The sequence below is a fragment of the Vipera ursinii genome (genome assembly GCF_947247035.1).
Source record: "Vipera ursinii genome assembly, chromosome: 2".
Taxonomy (NCBI): Eukaryota; Metazoa; Chordata; class Lepidosauria; order Squamata; family Viperidae; genus Vipera; species Vipera ursinii.
This window is the reverse complement of record NC_139513.1, coordinates 57,325,589-57,349,014: the sequence shown is the minus strand read 5'-3', so window position 1 is coordinate 57,349,014 and position 23,426 is coordinate 57,325,589. Positions and strand designations below refer to the sequence as shown.

General features: G+C 36.4%; 1 protein-coding gene across 1 annotated transcript in view; it reads right to left on the bottom strand.

The window, feature by feature from the left end:
• The window catches only part of ERC2 (ELKS/RAB6-interacting/CAST family member 2), a gene marked incomplete at its 5' end in the record, with an annotated part of 568,754 nt that overhangs the window by 387,604 nt on the left and 157,724 nt on the right, over positions 1-23,426 (bottom strand). The window contains 3 exons of the mRNA XM_083352921.1: positions 2,540-2,707; positions 7,974-8,129; positions 17,808-17,882. Of these exons, the coding sequence (XP_083209047.1) occupies positions 2,540-2,707; positions 7,974-8,129; positions 17,808-17,882 (399 nt within the window). The remainder of the gene's footprint in view (positions 1-2,539; positions 2,708-7,973; positions 8,130-17,807; positions 17,883-23,426) is intronic.

Genomic DNA, 23,426 nt, shown 5'->3' with positions numbered 1-23,426 from the left:
CCCCTTCTCTATTTCTTTTTCTAGATTCCGCTTCATCAATTTTCAATTTTTTGATACACAGCTCCTCTTCAGAAATTGAGTGCTCACATGTATAATTGAAATTTGAGTGAACATGGCCTATTTGTAACATCTTTAGCAAGACTTATGCATAACATCAGATCCTAAATTTTAATTATCTGAACTAGCTGCAGTCACGCACACATACATACACCTCCTCCAAAAAAGGCAGGTAGTTTAATATTTATTATTAGGAAATGCCCCAAGACAATTGAAATACACTATAGTCTTATCCAGTTATAGGACCCCAACATAGTACTGAAGGAATCTTATCCAAGAGCATTAAAGCATGTTGCAAGCATAGAGTTTTTTCATCCTGTAATCTTGACACAACAGAAGGAAATGAAACACTGCAAATTCAAAAGGTTCCACTACCTACTTACTCGTACACACACATTCATGCATATATTACATGATAAATCTGTTTTCCAAGGGTGATAAACCCATTAAATTGATTCAAAAGCTGCTTTTGATATTTAATAAGTTTAACAGCAGTTTGGCAGTTCAAATCTCACCAACTCAAGGTTGACTCAGCCTTCCATCCTTCTGAGATTGGTAAAATGAGGATCCCAATTGCTGAGGGCAGTAGGCTGAATCTGTAAACCTCTTAGAGAGGGTTACAGCAAAGTAACTAGTACCAAAAAGTAATTTGCATTCAAGGTATATTTATTTAAAATCAAGGCATATGAAATGTTACCCTTATTTTCTGTTTTGGTTTCATTAAAAAAACTTAATATGTCAGCTGTTCTTCATAAAATTATGGAATCATTTTCATTAACTTTGGTCCTGTTTTATCATTTAAAGCATGTCCTTTCAAATGACTATTAATTTTACACTTGGTTTATAATCAAACAAGTGGTTCTATATGTTTAAAAAGCAACTTCCATAGTAATAAGGAAACATCAGCAATACTCTACAAATTGAAACTGTGCTTCAATTGATTTCCTGCTTAATTTGCTATAATAATAGCTCTTATAATTACTGAGACTGTATGAAGTAATTAATTACCATCCCTATAGACTGCTTCAGAAAACGTGACCAGCAATTTCACATTGTTTGTCACCAACTTTAATGAATAATAAACTAAATAACTGTCAGCATGATCTTAAAATAAGATATTAAATATAATTTCTATTATAAAACATCACAGAATCATGGGTTGAAAGTCCATGTCAATGCTAAGGGACATCCCAAAACTATAATTAACACCCTCAGTAATGCATGGAGTGTAATGGAAGTTTCAAACTACTGGCCTATTTTTCTTAAGCTTTTCCGCCTCAAATTTAAAACAACAAATAAATTCAATTTGCATTTGCATCATTCAGTGATGCCAACATGCACCCCCTCAATATAAGAGAAAATAAAATGCAGACAATAGAGTCAATGAACCTCAATGTGATTTTTAATACACTGTTTTAATATACTATTATCCACTCCTAGCCCTGGCCATCATCACAGTCACTAAAGGAGAGTACTATATCTCTGCTACAGCCTTTGCTACTTGTCAACTTCCTTATGAATTGAACTTAGTAGTTTCTGTTGCCCTTGGTAAGTTATTGTATGGTTTTGGAAATTAGATTTTGATATGTTATGCCATGACAACAATGCACATGTAAACCCTTGCAATGGGGTGAATAATTTTATTCAAAGTCACCATTGTAGTCAAGATTTTGCAAAAGGAAACTGAAATTTAGCAGTTGAAAAGCAACAGAGTTGAGGGGAAAGGGGGAGAGAAAAACAAGGAACACAAGTTTTGAATATGCACAGACATATCCTCAACAACAATATACAAGCCATCTTGGAGCAGGAAAAGAATACTTGAATGATTCCCTAGATGGCTTTATTTTTCTTCCAAATTTCTTTCCTGATGCAACTTTTCCCAAAATAAGGGGGAAATGTTAAGTCGACCTTATGCAATTTTTCTTTTAGGAGGTGGAAGATGTCAACAATGGAGCAATGCTTTCTTTGCAATAACAGCTTTGAGCAAATTCAGAGGTCATCCATTGGAAATATTAACCTTTTTAAAAGTCAGAAGAATCTTTCCCCATTAATTAATCATTTGGCTGTTCTTTTGAACATTTTTTTTCTTACAGTTACTAAATTCTTCTTACTAATCTATATATCCTTCTGAACTATGTGCCAATTCCATAGGTTTAACTGAAGCATTCTTATAAAAGAGAAAAATGAAAATAATTGTATATTAGCAGCAAGGAGAAATTAAATTGTAGGTACATATACCTATTGTGGGTTTCCAGCTGAAATCTTCTAATTTAAAAAAAAACATCTGCTAGCAAGTTTAGTAGAAAATTTGCAAGTATTAAAGAGCTGATCTTGGCATCAAACTATTTTACTAATTTGGAGCCATTTTTTTTAAAGTTACTTTGCACAGATTTGTAACCTGAATGTCATCTTTAATTCAGACACACTCCATTAATTAAACAATTATACTGAATAATTATTAGATGCTAAGAAACTACCTTACCTCTGTCTGAAGTATGGCAGCTCTCTGTTCTTTGGCAGTAAGCGACTCTTTAAGCACTTCTATATGTTGCTTGCAATCTGAATTCTGATTGCTAAGGGTTTCAAGCTTAGTTTGTAAGGCAAGAAGTTCTGATTCTTTCTTTGAAAGCTCCTGCTTCAATTGGTCAATCTGCAAAAAAATGAAAGGGAGAACAATTAATGTTAACAAACACTGTATTTCCTTAGGGGAAGTAGAGAAGCTGACAAAGCATATTGAATTACATTCAGATGGACAACGTATATTTAATTTGACCAACTTTGGGACTACTGTTCATAATTTGAACAAATTGGAGGTAACATACAAAATGAAAGTAAAATATTCCAAGATAATAATCTTGGAAAAACTACAGCTATATTGCTTCTTCTGTCCTAAGTCTATAGGATTTCTGGATACAGAAGTTCCATAGCTGAGTCAATGGAAGCCAATCAAAATATTGTTGCCCTCCTCCCATCCAAGACCCAATAACTGGCCATTACATGGAACAAGCAATTAAGTATTAGAACATTATAATAACCTAATCAACTATTTAGGCTACCAAGTCCAACATTCTGCTTAGTGCAGGAATCCAAATTAAAATAATCTCAGACAGATGGCTGTCTAGCTTCCACTTGAACATTTCAGCAATTTCACCTGGTCTCAGCAATTCATTCCTCTATCAAACTGCTTTTTATTAGGACACTGTTTTAATATTCAGTTGAACCAGTATTATGGAATCAGTGTAAGCCCAAGCAGCTCCTGTGACAATTTAGCAGGTATATGATTCATATGATTCTCACAGTATTACCAATACTGTGTCTCAGTACTCAAGCACTGACTTTTCTAATAATGGCCTGTACATATGATTGTGCCTCTAAATATAAAACTTCAAATGTGTTTGGAATATCTGTGTACATTTGTGGTTTTCCTACTGTTTACAGTCTTTATTCTCTTGAAAACCATGAAAAGAACATGAAAATTAGCTGAATGACCACATTACATGTACAATAAGTAATATAAATACATAAACATGTAATATTAATATGCACATGAGTCTGAGGAAGGGCTCAGGAAGAAGATTGCCTGAACTTAACATCTCCAGTTAGCTCCCAGAAAAATTCATTCCAGTAGGGAATGAAAAAAAAAATCTTAGCAGTATCAGTAATGTAAGGGAACTTTATATGATCTTAACACTGGTGAATTCATTTTATTCATGAATATCAAAGAATAGATAATTGTGAAGGAAAACTCTGCTCAATTCCTATATAGATTTCCATTGTCACAATCATAATAAACTTAAGACTCCAAATTTTTTGTTAAGGTTTCCTCAAAAATCATATGCAATAAAATATTCAACCTGAACAGCAAAGAATCTCTGAATGTGTTTGAAGCCATGTGTCTACAGAGATTCTCAGTCATCCAGGTCATGGTTGCCATCTTTCTCTAGTTGTGGATTTTGTTCATTCTGCACTACATTTTGAGAATGGAAAAGGGTTTAAAATGAGAATGTGGCCAACAAAATCTGGAATTTAATCACAGATTTATAGTGATTTATAGACCACATGTTCCAAATTAGTAAAGTACAATATTTATCAGCTTTAATACCACCAAGTCACATTAGAAGGAAATGTTTCTTGTAAATTCCATACTGGGTTTTTTTAGTTCACAATACAAAATGAATTCTTTCAGAATTAAATCCAAAAGGTATATTATATATACTTGCACATGTGAAACATCTATAGTAAAAATCAAACTCATATATCTACATCAGAACCATTATCCTGCTTGATTTTTAAAATCTTTTTTATATAATAATTTATAAAGATTATACATGATTAGGAATGAAGTCTCAGTGAACTTCCCGTACTCAGAGAAGTTCAAACTAATTGAAGGCAGATTCTGCCCCGAAAGACCACAGAAGAAAGGAACAACTAATTGGGATCAAAGAGAAAGCATAACAATGAAAAAGAAACATTCACAAAATAAATTATTAAAGGATATAATTGAACCATAATATTCAAATGCACAAAATTGTAGAAAAGATTCGTTTGGAGAAGTGAAAATGAGTAATATCACCAATGCATTGATGACAAAACTGACAACCCTTTATGTGTCACTACAGACAAACAGCCAAAACTGGAATAAAAAATAAGGTGAGAGTAATATTACACAATACAAATGGAAGGAAAGTTGACACCAATACATACTGCAGCATGTGGTTTATATTAGTCCCAGATGGTATCGCACAGCCTAATCTCTATCAAAGGATCTTCCTATTTTTATTGATGATTCAACTCACAAAACTCTGATAGCCAATTGTTCAAAGAATATGGAATCATTTTCATTTCAGGTATGCTATACATTTCTTTATATTCTCAATATGATTTGCAAGCTGGCAAAGAGTTTTGCCATTCACAAACTAAAGCATTTCAGATCTACTCTGATGAATCTTTCCTGCTTCATACAAGATGGTAAAATTCTTTTTAACAAATAATGTTTCTTGTAATGTCTCTAAAGGGAGAGAAAATGGTAGATTTGGGGATGTAAAAAAATGGCATGAAAATTCTCTGGGATATGTTTTCCATTTATTTTTTCTACTTTCTTCCTTCTTCATTTCTTATCTGCATATTTATTTCTTTGTTATTTGCAGGCCAATCCAATCAGCTGATTCTGAGAGGTGTGCAACTCTGCAACAAGTACTTAGGATTAAACATGATACATACAGAATGTAAAAACAAATTGCATGATATAGTAATATAAATTCTAACATAAAATATGTTAAGATGTTCCTTTCATAAACAACAGCTTTGGCAGTCTAAACAAAATCAACTAAACCAACCCTGCCTTCCTCTTTCTACAATGCTGGAATCTCATAGCACAATCTCATTCCAGAGGAGTCTCATATAAATTGATCTTGAACATGATGGTGTCAGCGTGTCATAGCAAGAAAAGAATAAAATTTTCTGCATTCATTCCAAAAGGGCAATTTTTAAAAACATTTTTCAGCAGAAGCAACCGAGTAGTTCCATGTAAAACCTTTCTGCCCCAAGATCTATTCCATCTCAAATAGTGGAACCAGACCAGATAAGTCTTAAAAAAATTCTAAGTGCTACAGTACTAGATTTATTTAAGAATTCATTGTGGGGGCCTCCATGCTTTTCTGAGCTTGGCTGCTTTCTTGCAGAAATTTCTTTGTCCAATGAGGTAACATCATTAGTGCTAAAAGGGAGTAGACTTGCTCTCTGTTTGTATAGTAGTGGCTTGCCCTGTCTGTGCTGGTGGGAGAGGTCTTGGTAGTTCCTTGATTAGACTGTTGTTTATTGTTTGTTTGTCTGAGCTGGTAGTTCCTTGATTGGGTTATTGTTTACGGCTTGATTGTTGGTCTAATGCAGGGGTCTTCAAACTTGGCCCTTTTATGACTTGTGGACTTCAGCTCCCAGAATTCCTCAGCCTAGGAATTGGGGGTTGAAGTCCACAAGTCATAAAAGGGCCAAGTTTGAAGACCCCTGTTCTAATGTTAACCTTGATGTTAATCTGTTTAATCTGGGTGTTGATTGCTGGTGAGCAGGTATTCTGATCCTCTGGTCCCTTTTTAGTTTTTTATTGTTTCTTTTTAATGTTACATAGATGATGTTTATCTACATGTGCCTTTGGTGGCTGATTTGTCTGAGTGTCAGGCTTCCAAGAATTCTCAAGTGTTTTTGGGCTTAGCTTGATCTAGGATGCTCAGTTTCCCAGTTGAAAGTACGGTTACGTATGCCCATTAAGTAGTTTTCATTATGTTAATCAGTTAATTGGCGATCAAAGGGTGCTATTGCTTTCTCCTTGTAACTGCAATCATTATGTCTTTTTTTTGCAAGTTGCTTCTTGACTTGTGTGTGTTTTGCTAATTCCAACATCTTTTTGTCTTGGAGACATTAGCATGCTATCCTACAGCTTGCAAATACCAAGTGACCCCTTAATTTGCCATCAGAGCCAAAAGCAATCATGCAAGATGGAACCACCAAATTACCTGCTCCTATTTTTCCATTCTTGTCATTTCATCTAGATATTTGGGGATCTGTTTGTTGTTAATGTCTTTGATTTCTGTGCCCCCTCCCCAAACTTTGATGTAGCCTAGCTTTTCAGGGACATTAACAATGTTCCACAATAGATTATCTTTAGCAACATATGCTCTTCTTCCATTTAAATTGGAAAGAACTTAAATAGTTATTTCTTAAATCCAAGTGTCCCCCCCCAAAAGTATTATAACACCTTAAGTTGTTGACCATGAAAGGAGCTTTGTTCTACTGTTTGCTATCAGTCAGAACTTATATTTATCAGGGTTTCTTTATCAGTGATCTCAGGTTGGACAGATGGGGTATAATGAGATCTCCTTGCTGACAGCATTATAAATATTGTTTCCACCTTGAAAGGTCCTGTGATGAATGGCAGAAGTAGGATCTTTTGCTACAAATCTCAATTGTCAGAAGAAGGACAGGGCTGCTGACAGAGGTTAGGCAGGCTTTCATCAGAATGAGGCACAATTATCCAAGCACTGATCAGATGGCTGTGACCAACAACCATATACAAACATTTTGCTCTGATTTTCTCTGTAACAGTGGGAGAATTTATTGCATTGAGTCCCTTATTCACAAAATCACTACAATTTTCCTATTTATGTTAAGAGATTCCAATTAATATATAACCCGCAGAATGAAATGATTTATTATGAACCATATATATAGTAATTCCTACAATCAAGGAAGCATAGATTTGCTTGTTTCTTGATTTGTTTAAAACATTTATATAGACACCCATCTTACAGAGTATAAATCTGGATGGTTAACAACTATCATAAGAGTTTTGAGTATCAGACTTACGAGACATCACTCAAGCCTTTTATGTCTGCACTTATGGTCATTTTATTCTACTTGCATCATATCTTAACTGAAGAGTTATAAATGGCATTGCTTGCTAATATTGAAAACAATTGATGGCTGTTTGTTGCAAACATGGAAAATCTCCTGAAGGACCTCTGAATGCTTTCCAGTCCCACAGGTGCCTTTGCTATAATTATTCAGCAAGGAGAGATAGCCAAGAACTGATAACAGGAATGCTGTTGTCATGATTTTTATTCAAGGGGACAAAAGTACTTGTTCTGTGGCAATTTAATATGGTTTCCTTCAGGGAATGCCCTCAAAATAAGGCACATTTTTCACACTGGCTTGACATGGCTCTAACAAAGGTTGCCTCTGTACCTAAGATATATGTAGAAACTTCTCTCACCAAGTGAATTACAAAAGAGGGGAAAAATCTACCTTGTTTACCAGGAATTTTTTCTTTAATACTAGATACTCCTCTTCAGATCTTTTGTTGACATCAATCTCCTTCAAAAAATCAGAATTTTAATAAGTCTTGTTTTCTTAGCTGCACATACCTTATTTTTCATGAACTTGGAATGACTCTTGTAAACTTCTATTTGTTTGATCTCTTCTTCTCGATCTTCCGTGTTCAGAACTCCATTTGTCTTCAACATCTGTATTTCATCTTCGAGATCTCTGATATTACGTTCCAGGGAAGCTATTTTTGTGTCCTATTTTTTGTGAAGAAAGTGTTGGTATGCAATTATTACACAAATTATTTATATGAAAAGCAGACATATAACTTGTGATACAAGAGCAATAAATCTAAAGAATTAAGTTGGCACAAGGAACTGAAGCCCTTTCTCTTTTAAATACCACTGGGATAAGTTCAGTAATAATTATGTAGCTGAATAAAAATATATACATTATTGTCAAAATTTTCACTTGCCTAAGCCACTAAACAGCCACTCTGAATGTACTATGAATAGAAACATAGGCTGTAATGCACAGCAATAAAAGAACATAAAGTAAAATAAATATAAGAAAATGGACAAAAACTGCCAAGAAATCTGGGTCTAACTATACTTTTATTGTGCATTGAGACAGCTAAAGTTTATAACCTTTTTAAGACATCTGTTTCACTACCACATCTGATATAAAAAGCCACAGTCTCTTCAAATAAGATAAAACAAGAATGGAATAGATCCAAACCAAATGAAAGCCACCATTATACCACACTTATTTCATTACTTTCTAACATGGAGCCAACTTAAGAGATGAATGGAAATATTTTAAAATTCCTTCAACTTGGGTGTGGAATCTTTCCCTACCCGCGTGTGCAGGGCAGAAAAAGAGATATCCTGTTTTCAACTGCTGTGAAATTAAGGATGCTGGTACCCACTGTAACAGGCAGAAAAGGAGAAGATTGTCTGTTCTCTTATGTTGGGCAGAACAATTGGTGAATATGTGACTAACCTCAGTCCTCTTCAGACATTGGCCTGAAAATATGAGTGCTCAATTGTTGCAAAAAAAAAAAGTCCATACATTCAGCCAGGAGATCTGAGAGAGAGCTGTATGAATGAGAGTATAGGTAGTCCTCAGCTTGCAACAGTTCATTTAGTAATTTACAATAGCACTGCGAAAAGTGATTTATGACCATTTATCACAGTTATGATCATTGCAGCATCTCCATGATCACATGATTTCCATTCGGATGCTTGACAACTGACTCACGTTTATGATGGTTGCAGTGTCCCAGAGTCATATGATCCCCTTTTGCGACCTTCTGACAAGCGAAGTCAATGGGGAAACCAGATTCATTTAACAACCCTGTTACTAATTTAAGAACTGTAGCAATGCACTGATTAAGGTTTTTTTTAAAGAGAAAGCAGCAAAAAGATAAGAAGTAAAGGGATCCTTACATCTTTAACCAGGTTGGAAAAAGACCTTTCCTAGCATTGTGAAGACATTAGCCACTATAACATAAACTCAATTCAGATTTTTCGTTTACACCAAAAGAAATTAAGAGGGTAACAAATGTGGCGAGAAAAGTCGTAACATGGGACAAAACTCACTTAATAAATTTCTCACTTAGCAGCATATATTTGGGGCTCAATTGTGGTCGTAAGTTGGGGACTACTTGTATAGTTTTCTGCCCCATCCAGTTTCCAGAATTATTAACAAACATGGCAGGCATTCCTTTGCAGTGCTCCAGACAAAATATTGGGTGAGGGGCTAATCCCACCCTCTACCCATTTACAAGCTCTCATGAACAAGGCTTGGTTGTACAAATCTGGCAGGGAAGCAGCACTGATTTTGCTAGAGAGATCAAATTCTCTGAACAATACATAACTACAAAATGAAGAAAAGCCATGAGGAATAACAGAGAGGATTCAAGATTTCTGAGACAATGATATAAGAAAAGAAAAGATTAAGAGTAAAATGAAAACCAAAACTACTGACACTATATTTGAGATTCATTTGATTTTTTTTTAAAAAAACATACTGCATATACTGAAACAACTGATAAAAACATAGCAGCTTCAACTTTTTCTAAATTTCGTATAGCTATATCTTTGAGTCTGTCCGACTTTTATTTCAAAGACTGCCCAACAGTGGCTGATCTCAGATGCTCATTACGGAAAGCTCAAGATAGTATTAGGATACTGGATCATCTGGGAATTCCATAGCTTTTGGCTAACTTGAAAATCAAAGATTAAATCTAAGAAATTGAATAAAGAAGCCCCTTCAATTTTATTTCACTGGGCTGGAAGAAATGATTTCTTCCTTGCCATTTCCCAGAATTGGAGTGGATAAAGCCATTTTGGGGGGGGGGAATAGTTTCATTAAGCCTCTATGTCTTCCTCTAAGAAAAGGAAATGCTTTTCTGAAGAGTCATTCTACAGGCTCTCCTGGCTTCAATGCTTTCTTAGGATCCAAAATGAAGTGCTACACCATGTAACTTTCTCTCCTCTTTGTAGCACACTTGCAAGACCTACATCTTCTAAAGAGCCTTTCTGGAGCGCAGTAGATGTTAGGATGCCAAACCAGGAATAGGAAATCACACTAACTTTTCTTCTGCTAACTGGACCCTAAAGTACATAGTGTCTTTGCATTTAAACCTAGTCCAAATCACCTAGAAGCTTCTACATTTGAAGGTCTTTGGAATGTTTTACTAGAAGTGGCATTTCCATCAGTTAACATATAACCAGAAATTTTAGAAAATATAAGTCCTTTATTTAAATAAGATTTGTTCCACCATTTCATGTTTGGTATCCATATAGTTTTACATTTCTCCTATTTTGGCAGTAGCAAGTTTACCCCGGTTTGGGACACAGAGCTATGCATCCTGTCTGCTACTCCAGATGCTCCACGTAGTTCTACAATTACATCCACAGCAGGAAGATTCCATGTACAATCAGATTTTTGCATGTGCAACTTTGAATCCAACTCATTGTTTAACAAAAGGAAAAGGCATTCTGTTAAGGATTCAGAGTATTTAAAATTGACATTGATTTATTCAGAGAAATTTCTTTTGGAGGAACTCAAAAGCTGCAGAATATCTTGACTCAATCAGGGTTATGTACATTCTACTGGAACATGCTGAACATACATAATGAATACATTGGAGGAAGATTATGATTTTTTCTAACCTATTGTATGCTGAGTTGTTTGTTTCAATTAAATGATGCAATAAAGTGATTACATTAGTTAATTAATCTACATGGTAGTATCTTCTTGAATCCATCTCAAAACTATATCTGGATCCCATGAAGCCAACAGACAGTTGTCCCCTACACAATATTTGAACAGATGTTCTAAATGGCCTGATGGGCTTTATTTTATTATTGTATACACAATAATGTGAAATCACAGCTGCCAATTCTTTAGCTGGTATTGGCCTTCATGCAAATCGAGTTCTTCCCAGGAACCTAGGAAGTGCAATGTATTGGCATAATATGTGCAGTTCCAAGTGGTGTGGCCTTTTATAAAACAGATGGAAATTTTATTGTTTTCTTTTTACAACAATGTGAAGTCACAGCTGCCAATTCTTTAGCTGCATTTGGCCTTCATAAGCATCAAATTCTTCCAAGAACCTAGAACATCATAATGCATCTGCATAGTATGTGTGTGAACCCAAGCAATGTGGCCTTTTGCAATTGACAAATGAAAATTGTGTCAATGTGCAGATATTCTAAGTGTGGCACCCAATGTACTGATAGCCACTGGAACCACCTAGGCAGGCTTAGGCCATAATTTTTCAATTTTACTTTTAACACTTTGTGATCTTTGTATCTTTGTGATCTCCAATTTTTTGTTTTCTATTCTACCATTCCCTGGTATTGCCACATCAATTATCCATACTTTCTCCTTTTCAAGCACAGTTATTTTTGGTGTGTTATGTTTATTATGATTATTATTTTATTTGTTTTTTGCAATATATATACTTTATAATAAATATAGATGATAGCAGCCAAATAAAACATTTATAATCTTCAAGGTAATATTTTATTTGTTTAAAGGACATGAAATATGAGCGACATAGTGCCGCAATATCTTATTTATATTTTTCAGGGGTAGCTCTGTGTGTAATTTGGAATTACAAGTAGCTTTTAATGTGCAGTGATAAAATAATTAAAAAAACTGAGGAAGCAATCTTGAGGTCATTAACTGTTGTAGAAATGTAGCCTAACTGCTGGATCTTCCACAGCATTGTTTCTAAATTTAATGATCTTTTTTTTAAAAAAATGACTGTAAGCAGTGGGGGGATTCAAATATGTGAACAACCGGTTGTTTGTGTGGGTGCCGCTTCCGGAAGTCCATTCTGGGCCTGGGCAACAAAAAATTAGCTACCAGTTCTACCGAAGTGGTGCAAACTGGCTGAATCCCACCACTGACTGTAAGCTCTGCTTTCTTTTAAGCTCCTAAAACAGGCATAAAGATTTAAAACATTCAGGAAAAAACAAATACCATAAGCTTTAAATAGTGAAATTTTATATTGTAAGAGAGCAAAAGCACACAAAGCATTCACGAAAAGGGACACTAAAGGAAAATCTCACAAGAGACAGATTTAGAGTCTATCTGTGTTCTAGAAGGTCTAATAAACTAAAATTCTTATATACAAAAAAGTATAATGTCATTATATAATGGCAATTATTGCATTATTATAAATATATAAATTCTATAAATATAATTATATCCATGAGAAGTCAGGTGAATCCCTGCTTGTATAGGCCAAATAAGAGTTTAAGAATCTTGCATGGGAGGAGCTTGGAGCCAATTACCACTGACATTTAGTTTGAATCATACATGGTGATGGTGTCCACATTTGATGAAAACAGGGGGTAGGGAAAATTGTGAAAGTTCAGGAAAGTTCAGTGAGTCGTGGGGGATTCGTGTTGCTTTAAGAAAACTTTAAGATAATATATTGTTGTGTAGTTGGTAATTTGTAAACTCGTGTTTGTTATAGGTCACTCTATGTTTTAATCAGCACAAAGATTTTTCTCTAATTGTATTTGAGGACAAGTGTTATCATCTGTTCTTCAAATTTTATGCACACCACATGCAGCTGTCCTGATCAGGTGAAATTATATATTTTCCACTCCAAATTCCCCTTCTAAGTAAATGTGTTCATACTGCAACTGTGAGATGATCTAGAAATTAATGTAAAACTACAGCAGAGATAGAAGAGGCTAAAACAAAGGAAAAGCTATGCAGTGCACACTACACACTCAGTTTTCAGCAGCAGTGCTGTAACATACCTGAAATACCACAGCAGGATCAATATATAAAGATGGTTGTGTCTGCAAGAAGCAAGGGTAAACCACAAAACATTTCATTCGCTTAAGAATTTTGCATATGCTTACTTCCTGCCCTGCCATATGAAACCCAGTTTTTATATTACTATTTTTTTAAAATTTTTATAAACCTCCATTAGAAAGGTATATAATAATTTTTTAAAATGTTTCCCTGACTGCGTAAATAGCATACAACTCTTATCTTACTTCATTTCCTCTCCACTTGGACCTCAAAAAGGCACTGAAATGAAAATGAAGTGTTTGGTAACAATGCAACATATCCTGTTAAAACATGGCTGCAACTTGCATGCGATCGTGGCTTTAGAAGTGATGGTTCTTCAGCCAGAATGTCCGTTGATATCAAAGATCAACGTTGGTAAGGCAGAGCTACCCCAATCATTTTATATAGATGTACCTGATAGGATTGCACTGTATGTCTTATGAGCATTTACAGAAGAGAAAAAATGGGGCGGGGGGGGGGAAATAAAGGGAGGCTGAGCAAAGGTACTTACAACAGTTTAGTGACCCTTCAAAGTTAGCAACGGCACTGTAAAAAAGTGACAAGACCGTTTTTCACAGTTGCAACCTTTGCAGCATCCCTGTGGTCATGTGATCAAGATTCAGAAATTTGCCAACTTGTTCATATTTGTGACGGTCACAGTGCCCCCGGGGTCATGTGATCACATTTTGTAGCCTTCTGGCAAGCAAAGCCAATGGGAAAGCCTGATTCACTTAAGAACCAGGTTACTAACTTAACAGCTGCAGAAAATCACTTAACAACTGTGACAAGAAATGTTGTAAAATGGGGCAAAATGTACTTAACAAATGTCTCACTTAACAACAGAAATTTTGGGCTCAATTGTGGTCGTAAATCGAGGACTACCTGTATTTATGGAGGGATCTCCCCTTCCATTTTATTTCCTATTCCATCCAGAGACTCTACTCATTTGCTTTTGAAATCTTTGTTCCAAACAGTTGCATGTGCATCTGTCTCTTAATTTACATTTGGTGCCCTTTCTCGTGCTTGAATTAACTGTTGAACATGATTGAACTGAATTATTAACTATGTTGTAGAAATTTAGCTTCGCCATTTTGGAATAAAGTATCAGCAGGTAAGTACTTCTCAGTACTTATGCTTTTTAATCTGTGTTCTAGTGAATCACAATAAAGCATGTAAATATATGTTCTCAGAGAAAAATGTACATGCAAATTTCATACAGTCATATTTATGTGCACTTATATATGTATGGGAAGTCTCATTAACCTCAAGATAAAAAAACAAACATTAGTTTCAACATCTAAGGAAGTGTTTAGTATTTCAGACACTGTGATTTCAGCTACCCTTTTAAGTATTTCAACCACTAGTTCCCATATTATACTAGCAAGAAGTTTATAATAGTGTGAACTATAAGTCATCAGAAATTCACAAGGTGTATGTGTTGAAAGTAATTGTCAGTGAATTATAGACTTGGGTTTTTTTCTGCCTGCACAAATGGTATATGTTTGTAATAATGGAAATTGTTTGAAAATATATCAAGCATGGACTGTGACTTCTAAATCTATAAGATCGTATGAGCAAAGTCTTTACATTTATTTTGTATAGATATTAAACTTTTAATTTACTAACATTCGAAGTATGACTAGAAATCAGAATGAGTCAAACGCATATTAAATTTAGTTGGTTGATAGGTAAGTAGGTAGGTAGATATTATACGTAGAAGACAGATGGGAGATGAAATAGCCTTTCCAAAGACTATTTATATTCTTGAAAATTAGCTTTCTGTAAGCACAGGGAAAAACTTCCTGACACTAGATCAGATGCCCTTCTTTACACACTGTAAAGATCTTACTTATATTTATGAGTTTATATATCATTTCAGTGAGGATCTTAGTAAGTAATCTTTTGCTTTGATTTAAGCATTCTGTTCTTATTGTTAACATGGAGCTATACAATGGGGTTTTAAATCCCCTGTGGATCAGGACTACCCAAGATCAAAGAAGGTAAATCTGATTCTCATAAAGATTATCTTGGTGGAGCAGTGGGCTAATGCCTCCTTAAGTAACACCAGCTGCCTGCAATTAGTGCAGGTTCGAGTCCCACCAGGCTCAAGGTTGACTCAGCCTTCCATCCTTCTGAGGTAGGTAAAATGAGGACCCAGATTGTTGGGGGCAATAAACTGACTTTGTAATAATGCCGCTTGGGGGTGTGTGTGTGAAAGCCCTAATAAGCAGGCATATACATAGAATGAAGGCTACTGCTAAGCTTGTAAGCCACCCTGAGTCTTCGGAGAAGGGCGGGATATAAATGGAATTAAAATAAAATAAAATGAAAATGTCTAAACCAAAAAAAATATCTGTGTTTTTGTGTTTTTTCCCATTTTCCCATTGAGCTAACTAGATAGACTCAATGAGATAAACATCGGGGAAGAAATTCAGTCCAGGCACGCATGAAAAATCTGGAGAAATGGCTGGGTAAGCAGACTGGAAGGTAAAGAAGTACTAGAGATAATCTTGCAGGAAGAAAGGAAATGGATGGGGAAGAAAGCAAGCCTGTAAACTGCAAATCTAAAGTCTGGAAAATACAAATAAAAGCTGTAAATATGAATGGAATTATAGGTAAGCAGGAAACAAGAAGAACGGGAAATGAGTGAAATAAGTCAGAGAGCCAATCAAAATACATATGCCAAGGAAACTAAGTTGTCTGAGATATGACAAACCTCAAGGAGGATAGTTAATCTCCCCGACCAGAGATGAAGAGAAAAGGGGACAAAGCAACTGAGAAATGCATGTGGGTGGTGACAAAAGGTAGTAACTGCAGCAGTAGCTATTAGTGTTTTGGAGAAGGAATTTGTTTGTCTGGTTGCTAATAAAGAAGGGAGGAGATAGCAAATAAAGCAGAGACTAGAGAGAAGAAAGAGTGGCAATTCCATTCCATTCCTAATTAGCCTGTGGTGGCAACAAGGAAAAGCTGCAACCTCATCTGATGTTAGTCCTTTGAGATAGATCAAACTCGGATACCAAAGTTATGAATGCTAAAATTACTTTTATTATAGGTATGCAGAACAGAACCAGATTTTTAGGTATAGTGGTACCTTGTTACTCATCGTTAATTAGTTCCAGGAGTCGTGATGAGAACCAAAACCGATGAGTACCAAACAAACTTTTCCCATTAGGAATATAGTGAGTCACAAGGCAGCCAACACCGACAGGTTCTAGCTTGCGCATTGAATGCCAAGGAAATGATAAGTACTGGGACAAAATGTTCACATCAAAATGCATTGAGTACCACATTCGATGAGTTTCAAAGCAGTTGAGTACCAAGGTACCACTGTAACAAAAATAATGCTGTTGGGACTTACAGATAGTCAATTCAAAAAGACATTATAAATTGTAATGGAGCAAGATTATTATATTCACAAAGTTGGAAAGAGTTGGACATACTAAATGAAATTTTGACAGAATTTTCAGGAATGGCAAAACTGACTTGTTTGACTAGGCAAAAGGAAACAAGTACAATTATTAGTGACTGAAAATCATTTATGGAAACCCAAATGGAAAAAATGAACTGGTGATTTATGGGTGTTATGACTAGAAAGCAGAAAATATGGAAAGAATGGAATCAGGATATAATCTTAAAGGAGGAGGACAGAAGATAAATTTATTTTTAACTGCTTTAAAGAGAGTTGGAAGCTTCGCCTTTATAATTTTCTCTTTCTTTTTCTCTCTTTTCCTTTTCTCGGGTGATCATTTTGCTTTATTCCTTTCTCTTTTTCTTAAACTTGTGTCATTTTTATTGTAGAAAATTCTGTTGCATAAAATTCTTCAATGAAATTTAATTTCTTAAAAGAAACAATATACTGCTGTTCTGCAAACTGTATTGCAGGCCATTATTTTCATGACACATACAGTATATCAACAGCACCTATTCAACCACAGACCCTTTTCTGATGATTGCCAGAAGTAGGAAGGGATATCATTATTGGAATCGACATATAACTTACTGTCATGCGATCAGATCAGAAAGTTGCAATCTTATTCAATATCCATTTACCTAAACTTGGGGTAACTTGTTTCATAATTTATGGATGTAATGAAACAACATAGGCTATATTCAGGACAACAAAGGTGAACATAATATTGAATGGAGATTAATTTACTTGCTTTAAAATGACAGAAAAAATGATTAGTATAAAGAAAACAGCTACCTTCCTTAAAAAAAACTCTGCAAAATATTTTCTAACAATGTGTCAAAAGCAAGTTGTTTAGAAAAACAGCTACATCTATCAAGCAAACAGAGTGGGAAAACTGCATTTATTGGGGAAAAACTGCAAAATCTTAAAAGATCTCTTTTTTTAAAAAAAACCCTATTTCTCCCAGCCGTGTATTTCAGACATTAGCCATGTGTACTGAATAGGAAACATTTTAGAATCGGACAAATTTGATTGATACTCTCTGGGAACAAATGGTGCGATTGCAACATGACATACACACATACTGCACAAATCCATGTATTCTGTGCCATAAAAGCAAGAGACAATTCCAAGATCCATCCAACAAGCACTCACTGTGGCCATTGCCTTACATGGAATAAACATGGTCAAATATCCATACCTTCATCTCTATGACTGTTTGAAGAGCTTTTGTCTTTGCTGGCTCAGGCTGAAGTTGTGTCCTTCGGTGCAGTTCCTGTGGAGGGACACGATAAAAGTAAGCTTGACGACTCATCTTTCCATGATTTGATCTACAAATATGATTGTTAGCCGAAATGCTACAGGTACATCACTGCCACAAATCCTTCTTGCATCTCTATCTTATGTTACAGGCAGAACATATGCGCTATTTCAGAACTCTTTCTCAATAATTAATGTCAGCAGTCACAAAGCAGCATGTTGTATTTGGACAAAATGAGATGATGATACTTCTCTGCCCAAGCATCAAATAATAAGTCTTTCAACTGCAGTACATTACGTTGCTAATTAAAACATACAGAGAGAGGAAAAGATAGTGGGGGGGGAGGGAGAGAGAGAGAAGGAAAGAAAGAAATGTCATTTAAAATTTCTGCTCAACTTCGCTACATTATTTTTCTCTGATGCTGGAACCAACTAATTTACAGACATTTCATTCAGATTTGACATTTCCAGAATAGTAATTATATAGTAAATTGATGTAGAACTGTCTAATGTAGGTTTTGTATGTCGGTTCATCTTTTTTCATGATCTGATGTTTTCTAAAATTTGCATTTTATTCCTTAAAAGATTTACTTCCACATTAGTCCCAATCCTTCCACAAACCATTTGTACATTAACAGAATTAAGAAGTAGGTTTTTGATGAATAGTTTAAACCATGATACAAGATGTCTGTACTACATAACAGACTCCCCCTGCTCCATGTCACTGAATCCTGAAACTCACAAAAATTTGGGATTTTCAGAGAGATAGTTATTGTACTGGCAGCAAAAGCCACAGAATATCCTCACACCTTGAAAACTGGCTTTTATTACTACATAACATTGTGAAATTCACAGCCCATTCCATCTGAGGCATGACAAGCCGTCATGGAATCACATAACTAGACATGGCCATGCAGACTGAATTGAGTTCCTGTACTTGTCCAGTTGTCCAGCCCTTGAATACATATAGGGAAGGGTATCCCATGACCTGTCCTGCTAAAGAGTTTCACTGTCACACAGCTCTTGGTGATACAATATTTTTTCTTACTAAAAGTCCTGTGCTAGAAGCATAATGCCAAAGACGTGAAGGAAGAAAGACAAGAAATTACACAACTTATCTATAGACAGTGGTAAAGTAAAGGTAAAGATTTCCTTTGTCCAGTTGTTTCAAACTCTGTGGGGCAGTGCTCATCTTCATTTCTTAGCCGAGGGAGCCAGCATTGTCCGAAGACATTTCTATGGTCATGTGGCTAGTATGACTATACCCAGAGGCACATGGACCCTCTTACCTTCCCACTGAAATGGTACCTATTTACCTACTTGCATTTGCAGGCTTTCAAACTGCTAGGTAGGTAGGAGCTGGCGCAAGAATGGGAGCTTGCCCCATCATGCAGCACTCGGTTCTTGAACCCAGGCTGTCAGCTTTCCAGTTGACAGGTTCCGCATCTTTAACCCCTAACAAACCACACCTCTTATAAAAGGTGACAGACAATACAGGAGAGAGGAGAATACCTAAGGACTATATATTCACTTTTTGTTCCTTTTTGCATGGTAAGGACAGGCACAAGTCAGCCAATGAGGAGCATTTCCTTCTTAGACTGTCTTCCTAATCAGGGAAAGTTTTGTTTGGGCTGAACGTGTGAAACTCTCCCTCATCTTCTTTTCCACATAAGATCAGGTTCATTACTAAGCTCCATGGCAACAACCAAGTATCTTTTACAATATCATATTTCTACTGGGTTTGCCTATTGTTCTGAAGTATTTTAAATGCTTTCAATGCAATTCCAAAATCTCTGTTTAAAGAGATTTTTGAATTACGTTTTTCTCTTTATTACTTGAAGCTCTAAAGTTCATATAAGATACAAATACATATCGGGTAGGTTTCAGGGGCTAGAATCAATTCTTTCATTAAATACAGAAATGCATATGCTGTGCTTGGAAGTTGGCTTTCAAATAGCTATATGTGGAACAGATCATAACCCCATCATGTCGGGGTGGGGGGGAGAGGATATAACTCTTTCTATGATATGCTATTAGCAAAAAGATGGATTACATCCCAAAGTTCTCAAGGAACTGGCAGACATGATCTCAGAACCACTGAACTATATTTTTCATAGATCCTGGAGCACTGGGGAACTACCAGAGGACTGGAAGAGAGCTGATGTAGTTCCCATCTTCAAAAAAGGGAAAAAAATAGATCCAGGAAACTACAGACCTATCAGCCTGACCTCAATACCTGGGAAGATTCTGGAAAAGATAATCAAACAACAAATCAGTGAACACCTTGATGCGAATAAAGTCATCACTAAAAGTCAACATGGGTTTGTCAAAAACAGATCATGCCAGACAAATCTTATTACATTCTTTGACCAAGTGACAAAATTAGTGGACCAGAGGAATGCTGTAGATATAATTTACTTGGACTTCAGTAAGGCATTTGATAAAGTAGATCACAACCTACTACTTGATAAGATAGAAAAATGCAGCATCACCACCAGATGGATTCGTAGCTGGCTGACAGGCCGTACTCAGCGTGTGATCCTCAATGGAACTGCATCTACATGGAAGGAAGGAAGTGTGTAGTGGGGTGCCCCAGGGCTCTGTTCTGGGCCCAGTGCTCTTCAATATCTTCATTAACGACTTGGATGAGGGGATAGATGGGGAACTCATCAAATTTGCAGACGACACCAAGCTGGCAGGAATAGCCAATACTCCAGAAGATAGGCTTAAGATACAGAAGGATCTGGACAGACTCGAACACTGGGCACTATCTAACAAAATGAAATTCAATGGTGAAAAAAGTAAGGTTCTACATTTAGGCAGGAAAAATCAAATGCACAGGTATAGTATAGGTGGTACCTTGCTCAATAGTAGTAACTGTGAGAGGGATCTTGGAGTCCTAGTAGACAATCACTTAAATATGAGCCAGCAGTGTGCTGCAGCTGCCAAAAAAGCCAACACAGTGCTAGGCTGCATTAACAGAGGGATAGAATCAAGATCAAGTGAAGTACTAATACCACTTTACAATGCTTTGGTAAGGCCACACCTGGAATACTGCATCCAGTTTTGGTCACCACGATGTAAAAAAGATGTCGAGACTCTAGAAAGGTTACAGAGAAGAGCAACAAAGATGATTAGGGGGCTGGAGGCCAAAACATATAGGGAACGGTTGCTGGAATTGGGTATGTGTAGTTTAACGAAGAGAAGAGTGAGGGGTGACATGATAGCAGTGTTCCAATATCTCAGGGGCTACCACAAAGAAGAGGGAGTCAAGCTATTCTCCAAAGCACCTGAAAGCAGGACAAGAAGCAACGGATGGAAACTAGTCAAGGAGAGAAGCAACCTAGAACTAAGGAGAAACTTCCTGACAGTTAGAACAATTAACCAGTGGAACAACCTGCCTCCAGAGGTGGTGAATGCTCCAACACTGGAGGTTTTTATGAAGAGACTGGACAGCCATGTGCCTGAAATGGTATAAGGTTTCCTGCCTGAGCAGGGGGTTGGACTAGATGACGTCCAAGGTCCCTTCCAACTTATTATTATTATTATTATTATTATTATTATTATTATTATTATTATTATTATTATTATTATTATTATTAAAAATTGCATTTCAGAAGCAGTTATGGAAGTGAAGTTGCCATTAAAGTTTTTCTTTCAGGGGTAATGGCTCAGTGATCAATTTTCATAGAAATGGAAAGAGAAACATCTTTAAAAATACAATCTATTTATCACAATCCTACAATTGATGAGATAACTAAACTTAATCTACACTTTTCTAAACTTAAGGTTAATGCAAACATGGATTTAATGTTGTGCCTACTTTGTTTATACTTTGGTTCTAATTTTTTACACGGCTATAGTTACAAGGCTATAAATTTCATTGAACAAAGCAAAACTTATCTTGAGTTAAACATACAATGGACTGCTAGCTAACTAGCTAGCTATCTTTATCTCTATCTATTGTAAACCACCCAGAGAGAGCTGTAAAGTGCTATGGTGCTGTTGCTATCTATCTATCTATCTATCTATCTATCTATCTATCTATCTATCTATCTATCTATCTATATCATCTACTATCTCTTTCATCTATTAATATGGTTTCCACTGAAACTAGTCAGGTTTAAAATTGTGTAACTCTCTAAATCAGGGGTGTCAAACTCAATTTCATTGAGGGCCGCATCAGCATTGCGGTTGCCCTCAGGGGGGTGGGTGGGTGTGGCCTGGGTGGGCGTGGCCTACTGGGTGGGCGTGGCTAGAGTGCGTATGGCCTACTGGGTGGGCACGGCCAGCTCTACATCATTCGCATCAAGGGTGCCTATGGGGGCCCGGGCAGGAGTGGGACAGATCTGAGGGTCTCTGGGCAGAAGGAGGGTCTCTGGGCCAGGGCCAAGGCAATGGGGGCCGTTCCCTCACTGTTTCCAGGATGGCTTTGTGGGCCGCATGAAACCACTTCGCGGGCCGGATCTGGCCCCCGGGCCTTGTGTTTGACATGTCTGCTCTAAATGATATTCTTATTCTGCTAAATCTAAATACCAAACCAGACATTATTTTAAATTCTGGCAATGCAAATGACTCACCATTTTGATAATTGCTACATTTTAGAATAATAGCCAAGTGACTCCTAAAGTGGGAACTGCCTCAGTTGATGGGATTTAAAGATAAATGCAGAATTTGCAATTTTTTATTATATCAGAGTAGTGGAATGAGAAAAGAGAATATCCGGCCAAAAAACAACCTAGCCAGCTCTCAATAAGTATTACATTAGTTTTAAAACCAAACAGTCCCCTAAGAATGCTTAGAATGAAATTGGCATATGAACTGGGTGTTATCCATCACCCCTGGAAAAAAGCCCAAACTTCCACCTCTTTTGTCAAAGATGTATTTACTGCCAGAGATGAGTATTCCTAAATTTCTATCATAATAAGCAACAGTGCCTTATTATGTTTCTCCTGTTTGCAACAAGCTTAGGATCCAAAAAGATCTTGACAAACTTGAACAATGGGCCCTATCCAACAAAATGAAATTTAACATGGAGAAAAGCAAGATTTTACATTTAGGCAGGAAACACCAAAGGCATAAATACAGATTAGGCAAAACCTGGCTCAAAAAACAGTAACTGTGAGAGGGACCTTTGAGTCCTAGTGGATGATCACTTAAACATGAGCCAGCAAAGTGCAACAGTAGCCAAAAAAAGTTAATACAATCCTTGGTTGTGCAAACAGAGGTATAGAATCAAAATAACATGAAGTAGTAGTACCATCTTAGGTAAAGGTAAAGGTTCCCCCGCACATGTGTGCTACTCGTTTCTGACTCTAGGGACTGGTGCTCATCTCTGTTTCAAAGCCGAAGAGCCAGCTCTTGTCCGAGGATGTCTCCGTGGTCATGTGGCCGACATGACTAGATACCAAAGGCGCATGAAACACTGTTACCTTCCCACCATAGTGGTCCCTATTTTTCTACTTGCATTTTTACGTGCTTTTGAACTGCTAGGTTGGCAGAAGCTGGGACGAGTAACAGGCGCTCACTCTGTCACATGGCACTCAGGATTCGACCCGCC